Source organism: Dendrobates tinctorius, unplaced genomic scaffold (assembly GCF_039654945.1).
Source record: "Dendrobates tinctorius isolate UK_male_01 unplaced genomic scaffold, ASM3965494v1 ptg000032l, whole genome shotgun sequence".
Taxonomy (NCBI): domain Eukaryota; kingdom Metazoa; phylum Chordata; class Amphibia; order Anura; family Dendrobatidae; genus Dendrobates; species Dendrobates tinctorius.
In genome coordinates this window covers 43,184,817-43,198,204 of record NW_027361700.1, presented here as the reverse complement: position 1 = coordinate 43,198,204, position 13,388 = coordinate 43,184,817, and the positions used below count along the sequence as shown (strand labels likewise).

Here is a 13,388-nt window from a genome sequence, read left to right as displayed (position 1 = left end):
TGTGTGTGCGGTATCTGTAGTGTGTGAGTGTAATGTGTGTGCGGTATCTGTAGTGTGTGAGTGTGTAATGTGTGTGCGGTATCTGTAGTTTGTGTGCGGTATCTGTAGTGTGTGAGTGTGTAATGTGTGCGCGATATCTGTAGTGTGCGGTATCTGTAGTGTGTGAGTGTGTAATGTGTGTGCGGTATCTGTAATGTGTGTGCGGTATCTGTAGTGTGTGTGGTATCTGTAGTGCGTGAGTGTGTAATGTGTGTGCGGTATCTGTAATGTGTGTGCGGTATCTGTAATGTGTGTGTGGTATCTGTAGTGTGTGTGCGGTATCTGTAGTGTGTGAGTGTGCAATGTGTGTGCGGTATCTGTAGTGTGTGTGCGGTATCTGTAGTGTGTTAATGTGTAGTGTGTGCGCGGTATCTGTAGTGTGTGTGCGGTATCTGTAGTGTGTGAGTGTGTAATGTGTGTGCGGTATCTGTAGTGTGTGAGTGTGTAATGTGTGTGCGGTATCTGTAGTGTGTGTGCGGTATCTGTAGTGTGTGTGCGATATCTGTAGTGTGTGAGTGTGCAATGTGTGTGCGGTATCTGTAGTGTGTGTGTGTAATGTGTGTGCGATATCTGTAATGTGTGTGCAGTATTTGTAGTGTGTGTGTGTGTAATGTGTGTGCGGTATCTGTAGTGTGTGAGTGTGTAATGTGTGTGCGGTATCTGTATTGTGTGAGTGTGTAATGTGTGTGCGGTATCTGTAGTGTGTGTGCGGTATCTGTAGTGTGTGAGAGTGTGTAATGGGGCAGCATGGTGGCTCAGTGGTTAGCATTGCAGCGCTGGGGTCCTGGGTTCGAATCCCACCAAGGACAACATCTGCAAGGAGTTTGTATGTTCTCCCCGTGTTTGCGTGGATTTCCTCCGGGTACTCCGGTTTCCTCCCACATTCCAAAGACATACAGATAGGGAATTTAGATTGTGAGCCCCATCAGGGACAGTGATGATAATGTGTGCAAATTGTAAAGCGCTGCTGAATATGTTAGCGCTATATAAAAATAAAGATTATTATTATTAATGTGTGTGCGGTATCTGTAATGTGTGTGCGGTATCTGTAGTGTGTGAGTGTGTAATGTGTGTGCGGTATCTGTAGTGTGTGTGCGGTATCTGTAGTGTGTGAGTGTGTAATGTGTGTGCGGTATCTGTAGTGTGTGCGGTATCTGTAGTGTGTGAGTGTGTAATGTGTGTGCGGTATCTGTAGTGTGTGAGTGTGTAATGTGTGTGCGGTAGCTGTAGTGTGTGTGTGTAATGTGTGTGCGGTAGCTGTAGTGTGTGTGTGTAACGTGTGTGCGGTAGCTGTAGTGTGTGTGTGTAACGTGTGTGCGGTATCTAGTGTGTGAGTGTGTAACGTGTGTGCGGTATCTGTAGTGTGTGAGTGTGTAATGTGTGTGCGGTATCTGTAGTGTGTGAGTGTGTAATGTGTGTGCGGTATCTGTAGTGTGTGCGGTATCTGTAGTGTGTGAGTGTGTAATGTGTGTGCGGTAGCTGTAGTGTGTGAGTGTGTAATGTGTGTGCGGTAGCTGTAGTGTGTGTGTGTAATGTGTGTGCGGTAGCTGTAGTGTGTGTGTGTAACGTGTGTGCGGTATCTGTAGTGTGTGAGTGTGTAACGTGTGTGCGGTATCTGTAGTGTGTGAGTGTGTAACGTGTGTGCGGTATCTGTAGTGTGTGAGTGTGTAATGTGTGTGCGGTATCTGTAGTGTGTGAGTGTGTAATGTGTGTGCGGTATCTGTAGTGTGTGAGTGTGTAATGTGTGTGCGGTATCTGTAGTTTGTGTGCGGTATCTGTAGTGTGTGAGTGTGTAATGTGTGCGCGGTATCTGTAGTGTGTGCGGTATCTGTAGTGTGTGAGTGTGTAATGTGTGTGCGGTATCTGTAATGTGTGTGCGGTATCTGTAGTGTGTGTGGTATCTGTAGTGCGTGAGTGTGTAATGTGTGTGCGGTATCTGTAATGTGTGTGCGGTATCTGTAATGTGTGTGCGGTATCTGTAATGTGTGTGTGGTATCTGTAGTGTGTGTGCGGTATCTGTAGTGTGTGTGCGGTATCTGTAGTGTGTGAGTGTGCAATGTGTGTGCGGTATCTGTAGTGTGTGTGCGGTATCTGTAGTGTGTTAATGTGTAGTGTGTGCGCGGTATCTGTAGTGTGTGTGCGGTATCTGTAGTGTGTGAGTGTGTAATGTGTGTGCGGTATCTGTAGTGTGTGAGTGTGTAATGTGTGTGCGGTATCTGTAGTGTGTGTGCGGTATCTGTAGTGTGTGTGCGGTATCTGTAGTGTGTGAGTGTGCAATGTGTGTGCGGTATCTGTAGTGTGTGTGCGGTATCTGTAGTGTGTGTGCGGTATCTGTAGTGTGTGTGTGTAATGTATGTGCGATATCTGTAATGTGTGTGCAGTATTTGTAGTGTGTGAGTGTGTAATGTATGTGCGGTATCTGTAGTGTGTGAGTGTGTAATGTGTGTGCGGTATCTGTATTGTGTGAGTGTGTAATGTGTGTGCGGTATCTGTAGTGTGTGTGAGTGTGTAATGGGGCAGCATGGTGGCTCAGTGGTTAGCATTGCAGCGCTGGGGTCCTGGGTTCGAATCCCACCAAGGACAACATCTGCAAGAAGTTTGTATGTTCTCCCCGTGTTTGCGTGGATTTCCTCCGGGTACTCCGGTTTCCTCCCACATTCCAAAGACATACAGATAGGGAATTTAGATTGTGAGCCCCATCAGGGACAGTGATGATAATGTGTGCAAATTGTAAAGCGCTGCTGAATATGTTAGCGCTATATAAAAATAAAGATTATTATTATTAATGTGTGTGCGGTATCTGTAATGTGTGTGCGGTATCTGTAGTGTGTGAGTGTGTAATGTGTGTGCGGTATCTGTAGTGTGTGAGTGTGTAATGTGTGTGCGGTATCTGTAGTGTGTGTGCGGTATCTGTAGTGTGTGAGTGTGTAATGTGTGTGCGGTATCTGTAGTGTGTGAGTGTGTAATGTGTGTGCGGTATCTGTAGTGTGTGAGTGTGTAATGTGTGTGCGGTAGCTGTAGTGTGTGTGTGTAATGTGTGTGCGGTAGCTGTAGTGTGTGTGTGTAACGTGTGTGCGGTAGCTGTAGTGTGTGTGTGTAACGTGTGTGCGGTATCTGTAGTGTGTGAGTGTGTAACGTGTGTGCGGTATCTGTAGTGTGTGAGTGTGTAATGTGTGTGCGGTAGCTGTAGTGTGAGTGTGTAATGTGTGTGCGGTATCTGTAGTGTGTGAGTGTGTAATGTGTGTGCGGTAGCTGTAGTGTGTGAGTGTGTAATGTGTGTGCGGTATCTGTAGTGTGTGAGTGTGTAATGTGTGTGCGGTAGCTGTAGTGTGTGAGTGTGTAATGTGTGTGCGGTAGCTGTAGTGTGTGAGTGTGTAATGTGTGTGCGGTAGCTGTAGTGTGTGAGTTTGTAATGTGTGTGCGGTATCTGTAGTGTGTGAGTGTGTAATGTGTGTGCGGTATCTGTAGTGTGTGTGCGGTATCTGTAATGTGTGTGTGCGGTATCTGTAATGTGTGTGTGCGGTATCTGTAATGTGTGTGTGCGGTATCTGTAGTGTGTGTGCGGTATCTGTAGTGTGTGTGCGGTATCTGGAGTGTGTAATGTGTGTGCGGTATCTGTAATGTGTGTGCGGTATCTGTAGTGTGCGGTATCTGTAATGTGTGTGTGGTATCTGTAGTGTGTGAGTGTGTAATGTGTGTGCGGTATCTGTAATGTTTGTGCGGTATCTGTAGTGCGTGAGTGTGTAATGTGTGTGCGGTATCTGTAATGTGTGTGCGGTATCTGTAGTGTGTGTGCGGTATCTAGTGTGTGAGTGTGTAATGTGTGTGCGGTATCTGTAGTGTGTGAGTGTGTAATGTGTGTGCGGTATCTGTAGTGTGTGTGCGGTATCTGTAGTGTGTGTGCGGTATCTGTCGTGTGTGAGTGTGTAATGTGTGCGCGGTATCTGTAGTGTGTGCGGTATCTGTAGTGTGTGTGTGTAATGTGTGTGCGGTATCTGTAATGTGTGTGCGGTATCTGTAGTGTCTGTGTGGTATCTGTAGTGCGTGAGTGTGTAATGTGTGTGCGGTATCTGTAGTGTGTGAGTGTGTAATGTGTGTGCGGTATCTGTAGTGTGTGTGCGGTATCTGTAGTGTGTGTGCGGTATCTGTAGTGTGTGAGTGTGTAATGTGTGTGCGGTATCTGTAATGTGTGTGCGGTATCTGTAGTGCGTGAGTGTGTAATGTGTGTGCGGTATCTGTAATGTGTGTGCGGTATCTGTAGTGTGTGAGTGTGTAATGTGTGTGCGGTATCTGTAGTGTGTGAGTGTGTAATGTGTGTGCGGTATCTGTAGTGTGTGTGTGTGCGGTATCTGTAATGTGTGTGCGGTATCTGTAGTGTGTGAGTGTGTAATGTGTGCGCGGTATCTGTAGTGTGTGCGGTATCTGTAGTGTGTGAGTGTGTAATGTGTGTGCGGTATCTGTAGTGTCTGTGTGGTATCTGTAGTGCGTGAGTGTGTAATGTGTGTGCGGTATCTGTAGTGTGTGTGCGGTATCTGTAGTGTGTGTGCGGTATCTGTAGTGTGTGAGTGTGTAATGTGTGTGCGGTATCTGTAGTGTGTGAGTGTGCAATGTGTGTGCGGTATCTGTAGTGTGTGTGCGGTATCTGTAGTGTGTTAATGTGTAGTGTGTGCGCGGTATCTGTAGTGTGTGTGCGGTATCTGTAGTGTGTGAGTGTGTAATGTGTGTGCGGTATCTGTAGTGTGTGAGCTTGTAATGTGTGTGCGGTATCTGTAGTGTGTGTGCGGTATCTGTAGTGTGTGAGTGTGTAATGTGTGTGCGGTATCTGTAGTGTGTGAGTGTGTAATGTGTGTGCGGTATCTGTAGTGTGTGTGCGGTATCTGTAGTGTGTGTGCGGTATCTGTAGTGTGTGAGTGTGCAATGTGTGTGCGGTATCTGTAGTGTGTGTGCGGTATCTGTAGTGTGTGTGCGGTATCTGTAGTGTGTTAGTGTGTAATGTGTGCGCGGTATCTGTAGTGTGTGTGCGGTATCTGTAGTGTGTGTGTGTGTGTGTAATGTGTGTGCGGTATCTGTAGTGTGTGAGTGTGTAATGTGTGTGCGGTATCTGTATTGTGTGAGTGTGTAATGTGTGTGCGGTATCTGTAGGGTGTGTGCGGTATCTGTAGTGTGTGTGAGTGTGTAATGGGGCAGCATGGTGGCTCAGTGGTTAGCATTGCAGCGCTGGGGTCCTGGGTTCGAATCCCACCAAGGACAACATCTGCAAGGAGTTTGTATGTTCTCCGCGTGTTTGCGTGGATTTCCTCCGGGTACTCCGGTTTCCTCCCACATTCTAAAGACATACAGATAGGGAATTTAGATTGTGAGCCCCATCAGGGACAGTGATGATAATGTGTGCAAATTGTAAAGCGCTGCTGAATATGTTAGCGCTATATAAAAATAAAGATTATTTTTATTAATGTGTGTGCGGTATCTGTAATGTGTGTGCGGTATCTGTAGTGTGTGAGTGTGTAATGTGTGTGCGGTATCTGTAGTGTGTGAGTGTGTAATGTGTGTGCGGTATCTGTAGTGTGTGTGCGGTATCTGTAGTGTGTGAGTGTGTAATGTGTGTGCGGTATCTGTAGTGTGTGAGTGTGTAATGTGTGTGGTATCTGTAATGTGTGTGAGGTATCTGTAGTGTGTGTGCGGTATCTGTAGTGTCTGTGTGATATCTGTAGTGTGTGAGTGTGTAATGTGTGCGGTATCTGTAATGTGTGTGAGGTATCTGTAGTGTGTGTGCGGTATCTGTAATGTTTGTGCGGTATCTGTAGTGTGTGAGTGTGTAATGTGTGTGCGGTATCTGTAATGTGTGTGCGGTATCTGTAGTGTGTGAGTGTGTAGTGTGTGTGCGGTATCGGTAGTGTCTGTGTGGTATCTGTAGGGTGTGAGTGTGTAATGTGTGTGCGGTATCTGTAATGTGTGTGTGTAATGTGTGTGCGGTATCTGTAGTGTTTGTGCGGTATCTGTAGTGTGTGTGCGGTATCTGTAATGTTTGTGTGGTATCTGTAGTGCGTGAGTGTGTAATGTGTGTGCGGTATCTGTAGTGTGTGAGTTTGTAATGTGTGTGCGGTATCTGTAGTGTGTGTGTGTAATGTGTGTGCGGTATCTGTAGTGTTTGTGCGGTATCTGTAGTGTGTGTGCGGTATCTGTAGTGTGTGTACGGTATCTGTAGTGTGTGTGCGGTATCTGTATTGTGTGTACGGTATCTGTAATGTGTGTGCGGTATCTGTAGTGCGTGAGTGTTGTGTGTGTGCGGTATCTGTAGTGTGTGCGGTATCTGTAATGTGTGTGCGGTATCTGTAGTGCGTGAGTGTGTAATGTGTGTGCGGTATCTGTAATGTGTGTGCGGTATCTGTAATGTGTGTGCGGTATCTGTAGTGTGTGTGCGGTATCTGTAATGTGTGTGCGGTATCTGTAGTGTGTGTGCGGTATCTGTAGTGTGTGAGTGTGTAATGTGTGTGCGGTATCTGTAATGTTTGTGCGGTATCTGTAGTGTGTGTGCGGTATCTGTAGTGTGTGAGTGTGTAATGTGTGTGCGGTATCTGTAATGTGTGTGCGGTATCTGTAATGTGTGTGCGGTATCTGTAGTGTGTGTGCGGTATCTGTAGTGTGTGAGTGTGTAATGTGTGCGCGGTATCTGTAGTGTGTGCGGTATCTGTAGTGTGTGAGTGTGTAATGTGTGTGCGGTATCTGTAATGTGTGTGCGGTATCTGTAGTGTCTGTGTGGTATCTAGTGCGTGAGTGTGTAATGTGTGTGCGGTATCTGTAATGTGTGTGTGTTATCTGTAGTGTGTGTGCGGTATCTGTAGTGTGTGTGCGGTATCTGTAGTGTGTGTGCGGTATCTGTAGTGTGTGAGTGTGTAATGTGTGTGCGGTATCTGTAGTGTGTGAGTGTGCAATGTGTGTGCGGTATCTGTAGTGTGTGTGTGCGGTATCTGTAGTGTGTGTGCGGTATCTGTAGTGTGTTAATGTGTAGTGTGTGCGCGGTATCTGTAGTGTGTGTGCGATATCTGTAGTGTGTGAGTGTGTAATGTGTGTGCGGTATCTGTAGTGTGCGGTATCTGTAGTGTGTGTGTGCGGTATCTGTAGTGTGTGTGCGGTATCTGTAGTGTGTGAGTCTGCAATGTGTGTGCGGTATCTGTAGTGTGTGTGCGGTATCTGTAGTGTGTGTGCGGTATCTGTAGTGTGTTAGTGTGTAATGTGTGCACGGTATCTGTAGTGTGTGTGTGTAATGTGTGTGCGATATCTGTAATGTGTGTGCAGTATTTGTAGTGTGTGAGTGTGTAATGTGTGTGCGGTATCTGTAGTGTGTGTGTAATGTGTGTGCGGTATCTGTATTGTGTGAGTGTGTAATGTGTGTGCGGTATCTGCAGTGTGTGTGCGGTATCTGTAGTGTGTGTGAGTGTGTAATGGGGCAGCATGGTGGCTCAGTGGTTAGCATTGCAGCGCTGGGGTCCTGGGTTCGAATCCCACCAAGGACAACATCTGCAAGGAGTTTGTATGTTCTCCCCGTGTTTGCGTGGATTTCCTCCGGGTACTCCGGTTTCCTCCCACATTCCAAAGACATACAGATAGGGAATTTAGATTGTGAGCCCCATCAGGGACAGTGATGATAATGTGTGCAAATTGTAAAGCGCTGCTGAATATGTTAGCGCTATATAAAAATAAAGATTATTATTATTAATGTGTGTGCGGTATCTGTAATGTGTGTGCGGTATCTGTAGTGTGTGAGTGTGTAATGTGTGTGCGGTATCTGTAGTGTGTGAGTGTGTAATGTGTGTGCGGTATCTGTAGTGTGTGTGCGGTATCTGTAGTGTGTGAGTGTAATGTGTGTGCGGTATCTGTAGTGTGTGAGTGTGTAATGTGTGTGCGGTATCTGTAGTTTGTGTGCGGTATCTGTAGTGTGTGAGTGTGTAATGTGTGCGCGATATCTGTAGTGTGCGGTATCTGTAGTGTGTGAGTGTGTAATGTGTGTGCGGTATCTGTAATGTGTGTGCGGTATCTGTAGTGTGTGTGGTATCTGTAGTGCGTGAGTGTGTAATGTGTGTGCGGTATCTGTAATGTGTGTGCGGTATCTGTAATGTGTGTGTGGTATCTGTAGTGTGTGTGCGGTATCTGTAGTGTGTGAGTGTGCAATGTGTGTGCGGTATCTGTAGTGTGTGTGCGGTATCTGTAGTGTGTTAATGTGTAGTGTGTGCGCGGTATCTGTAGTGTGTGTGCGGTATCTGTAGTGTGTGAGTGTGTAATGTGTGTGCGGTATCTGTAGTGTGTGAGTGTGTAATGTGTGTGCGGTATCTGTAGTGTGTGTGCGGTATCTGTAGTGTGTGTGCGATATCTGTAGTGTGTGAGTGTGCAATGTGTGTGCGGTATCTGTAGTGTGTGTGTGTAATGTGTGTGCGATATCTGTAATGTGTGTGCAGTATTTGTAGTGTGTGTGTGTGTAATGTGTGTGCGGTATCTGTAGTGTGTGAGTGTGTAATGTGTGTGCGGTATCTGTATTGTGTGAGTGTGTAATGTGTGTGCGGTATCTGTAGTGTGTGTGCGGTATCTGTAGTGTGTGAGAGTGTGTAATGGGGCAGCATGGTGGCTCAGTGGTTAGCATTGCAGCGCTGGGGTCCTGGGTTCGAATCCCACCAAGGACAACATCTGCAAGGAGTTTGTATGTTCTCCCCGTGTTTGCGTGGATTTCCTCCGGGTACTCCGGTTTCCTCCCACATTCCAAAGACATACAGATAGGGAATTTAGATTGTGAGCCCCATCAGGGACAGTGATGATAATGTGTGCAAATTGTAAAGCGCTGCTGAATATGTTAGCGCTATATAAAAATAAAGATTATTATTATTAATGTGTGTGCGGTATCTGTAATGTGTGTGCGGTATCTGTAGTGTGTGAGTGTGTAATGTGTGTGCGGTATCTGTAGTGTGTGTGCGGTATCTGTAGTGTGTGAGTGTGTAATGTGTGTGCGGTATCTGTAGTGTGTGCGGTATCTGTAGTGTGTGAGTGTGTAATGTGTGTGCGGTATCTGTAGTGTGTGAGTGTGTAATGTGTGTGCGGTAGCTGTAGTGTGTGTGTGTAATGTGTGTGCGGTAGCTGTAGTGTGTGTGTGTAACGTGTGTGCGGTAGCTGTAGTGTGTGTGTGTAACGTGTGTGCGGTATCTAGTGTGTGAGTGTGTAACGTGTGTGCGGTATCTGTAGTGTGTGAGTGTGTAATGTGTGTGCGGTATCTGTAGTGTGTGAGTGTGTAATGTGTGTGCGGTATCTGTAGTGTGTGCGGTATCTGTAGTGTGTGAGTGTGTAATGTGTGTGCGGTAGCTGTAGTGTGTGAGTGTGTAATGTGTGTGCGGTAGCTGTAGTGTGTGTGTGTAATGTGTGTGCGGTAGCTGTAGTGTGTGTGTGTAACGTGTGTGCGGTATCTGTAGTGTGTGAGTGTGTAACGTGTGTGCGGTATCTGTAGTGTGTGAGTGTGTAACGTGTGTGCGGTATCTGTAGTGTGTGAGTGTGTAATGTGTGTGCGGTAGCTGTAGTGTGAGTGTGTAATGTGTGTGCGGTATCTGTAGTGTGTGAGTGTGTAATGTGTGTGCGGTAGCTGTAGTGTGTGAGTGTGTAATGTGTGTGCGGTAGCTGTAGTGTGTGAGTGTGTAATGTGTGTGCGGTATCTGCAGTGTGTGTGAGTGTGTAATGTGTGTGCGGTATCTGTAATGTGTGAGTGTGTAACGTGTGTGCGGTATCTGTAGTGTGTGAGTGTGTAATCGGTGTGCAGTGAGGACATTCATTGTATGTGGGCTGGTGAATTTTTCTTGTGCCAGGGCTGCTTTTTGGTCCCAGTCCGGCCCTGTGCGAGGCCCCAGGTATGCGTTCTAGTATTAATTGATGAGATGCTAATTTAAAGCGATTGTCTAATAACAGCCTACACATTGGTGACATAACACTGGTTCAGAACTGGTAGACACAGACAGAAGAGGGCCCATGTGTAAGAACACAATATGAGCCCTTTGCAGTCCAATAGGTCCAAGAGCTCATCATAATGCACAATTCTACCTGGTTTGGAGGCAGATGTGGGCCATCTTACCCCTTGGGCCACTGTGTGGTAGGATAGCTTACACCAATGATATGTCCACCCCTGTAATGGCATAATTCCCAAATATGTGGTCTTTGGGGCTGATTGATCAAAGCTTTTAAGTCACAAAAATGGCATAAAAGTTTTCAAAGTCGCAAAATTTTGCTACTTTGGCGTTTTGACACTACATTGGATCAACTCTGCCAATATGGGCAAAGCCATGGGCTGTGACATGCCCCTAGTCAAATTCATAAGATCTGTCAACGTTTTCCAGAAATGCTACGCCGGTCTCTGAATGGAGTAGCATTTATGCTGCAGCACATGGGGGCACACGCCACTTAATAGAGGTGCTGAATTTGTTAAAGGTTTTTTTCCCAGAAACAAAGTACATTTTAATTAATACATCTTGGAATAAAAATGTGTTCCACAATTGGATGTGTTAACAAAAAATGTTCCTGTGCTGAGATAATCTTATAAATGTGCCCCTGCTGTGTATTGTGTACTGTCTGTGTCTGACTGTACAGGAACCTGGTCTGATCATACCACAGCTCCTGGGCAGGGGAGCAGAAAAAGAGAGGATACAGACAGGACAACAGGGGATCGCAAATGATTCTTTTTGTGAGGTAAAATATTTAACTGCCTGTTTTTTACCAATTTTTTTACCTCAAAGAAAGAATAATCTGTGATCCCATTCTGTAATGTCAATATACTCTTTTTCTCCTCCCTTGCCCAGGAGCTGTAGTATGATCAGACCATGTACCTGTACGGTCAGACACAGACATTACACAGTACACAGCAGGGGCACGTTTATAAGATTATCTCAGCACAGGAACATTTTATTTAAACACATCCAATTGTGGAAATTATTATTATTCCAAGATCTATTGATTAAAATGTTGATTAAAATTAACTTTGTTTGTGGGAAAACTCCTTTAATTGGCATGAACTCTGTAAAGACTGGTGAACCGTGAGCTTGTGCTTCGCTACTCTTGATGGAATTGCCCCTTTTTCTTCGGAGAGCACAGCATTGCTTCATTGCGGTTTGATTAGTTTAAAGAAAGTTGCTTTCGCCTTTATCTTACTTTATCTTAAATTTACCTTTTCCACATTTTATTAAATCAATTTGTTTTTACCCCATGTAGGACTCTTCATGACTGTGCCCCTGTCCTCTATTCAGAACGCTCCCAAAAACACCATACAAAGTTTCAGCGACTTGTTCACCTCACCTGAGTTTACAGTTTCAGTAGGCGCACATCAAGGTACAAATCAATATCTATGTCGCCGTCATTTCCATCTAAATCAACAGTATAAAAAAATGAATGCGGAATTAGTTACAGATATAGTGAGCCCAACTTCTACACTATAAGGATATCTGCAGAAATCAATGTGATGGATATTGAGGAGGGCTGTTACTGATTTTGCAAAGAACCCAAGAAATTTCAAGCTACGATTCTGGTTGTGTGTTTTATGTCCAGTCATTGGTTTTCTCTTTTTCTGACCTCGCAGGTTTCTCGGTTGCTTATGGTGAATTCTCATATGATGATAAACCAGGTACTGAACTGAAGCCATATGCTGGATGGACTAATCTGTGATGGGAGGCTGCTATTTTACATTTATATTACTTAAAGGGAGTGTATGAGAAAAGAGAAAAATGCTTACTTTCTAATTGCCCCAGTCACATCCATGGGACATTTGTCATTACAGCTCAGCTTTATTGAGTTTTGCTGTAATACCAGACCAGACCATAGACATGTGTGGCGCTGTGTCTGAAAACAAAAAGTGTAGACCCTTTCTCTACTTACCGTATGTTAGCAGCGGATTAATCAGCGTAACATCCAGAGTCAGCAACACAGAATGTAGATTTATTCATATCCAGGTTGAACAGCTTACAGCATGAAATGTGATCAGTCTGGTATCTGCTGTGGCTTGCAGCATGGGAGCATTACAACAACAAGAAGGGAAGAGAAGGAGGGGGCATCCTGTCTTTTTTTTTTGTCACTGAACTTTGTTAACAATCTCACAATATGCACAATATATAAAACAGTACAGTAGTAGTTGTTGCAATACATACAGATCAATATGCTTTATTCCAACACCGTACATAAAACTCCTTTGAAAGGTTGATACAATCCAAGAAGTTTACATAAGTAAAGTGTATCTATCATGAGCCATCCTCTTGTCAGTGCTATGACTTCTTATCTTCCCGGTATTTATCAAACCTGACAGTTTGTCTGGTGCTTTTCAGACCTGGTGATTGGAATCCCAAACTATCTTGATGTTGGAGCCGTAAGTAAACTTTCAATTACAGTCCCTAATCTTTTGTATAGTTTTCTGTTGATGCTAATGAACATTTTTAGTCAGTCATGCTAGGTTGAGCTAACTCTAAAATTTCACTATCCTTCCTTGATAGTCACTTTGATTCAACACTGCATGCTGTTCAGATGCATGGGCCCATGTAGTGTTCTGGATCCTATGAAGACATGCTCGCCCCCCATGTAATAATGTCACTAGTCCTGTTTCCTGTAGTAATCTCCTACATCATGGCTTCCATCCTGTAGTAATGTCTTTCATCCTAGGCCCCTTAATGGTACAATGTCCCCCATCCTGTGCCCCTCCCTGTTATAATATCCCACATCCTGGGCCTCTTCATGTTATAATGTCCCCCATCCTGGATTAATGCCCCCTTCCTGGTTTGTCTCCCTTCATGGGCCCTTCCTGGCATAACGTCCCCCATCCTGAGCACCTTCCAGTAATAATGTACCCCATCCTGGGCCCCTTCCTCATGTAATGTCCCTTGACCTGGGCTCCTTACTGTAATAACGTCCCCCATACTGGTCCTTCCTGTAACAATGTCCTCCATGCTGGTATACTGTCCAGTATCCTGTGCAACATTCTGGTATGAAGCCCCCCATCTTCAAATCCCTCCTTGTATAATGGCCCCCATCCTGGGCCCCTATCTTGTATAACCCTCTCCATCCTGGGACTCTTCCTTGTACTATCTTAGGCCAATCTTCATCCAGAAACTTGTGGAGATGAAACCAGTAACCAAACATCTGACTTAGGCTGGTTTTACACTTGCCGTAGTTTTTGCGGTCTGTTTTTGTGGTCCTTTTTTGGGCCATATGGCCGTAATTTCCATGTTCTCCCGCAAAAACGGGCCGCAAAAAACCTTCTCGGATCCCCGTTTTTCCCTGTTATAATAAATAGCAGGGAAAAAAACGGAGATCCGCAAATATGGTGTACTGCAAAAACAAGCTAA

General features: G+C 45.2%; 1 protein-coding gene across 1 annotated transcript in view; it reads left to right on the top strand.

Moving 5' to 3' along the window:
• ITGA2B (integrin subunit alpha 2b) overlaps positions 1-13,388 on the top strand; it is a 212,119-nt gene that overhangs the window by 73,597 nt on the left and 125,134 nt on the right. Inside the window, exons 8-10 of the mRNA XM_073572841.1 lie at positions 11,272-11,388; positions 11,636-11,680; positions 12,375-12,415. Of these exons, the coding sequence (XP_073428942.1) occupies positions 11,272-11,388; positions 11,636-11,680; positions 12,375-12,415 (203 nt within the window). The remainder of the gene's footprint in view (positions 1-11,271; positions 11,389-11,635; positions 11,681-12,374; positions 12,416-13,388) is intronic.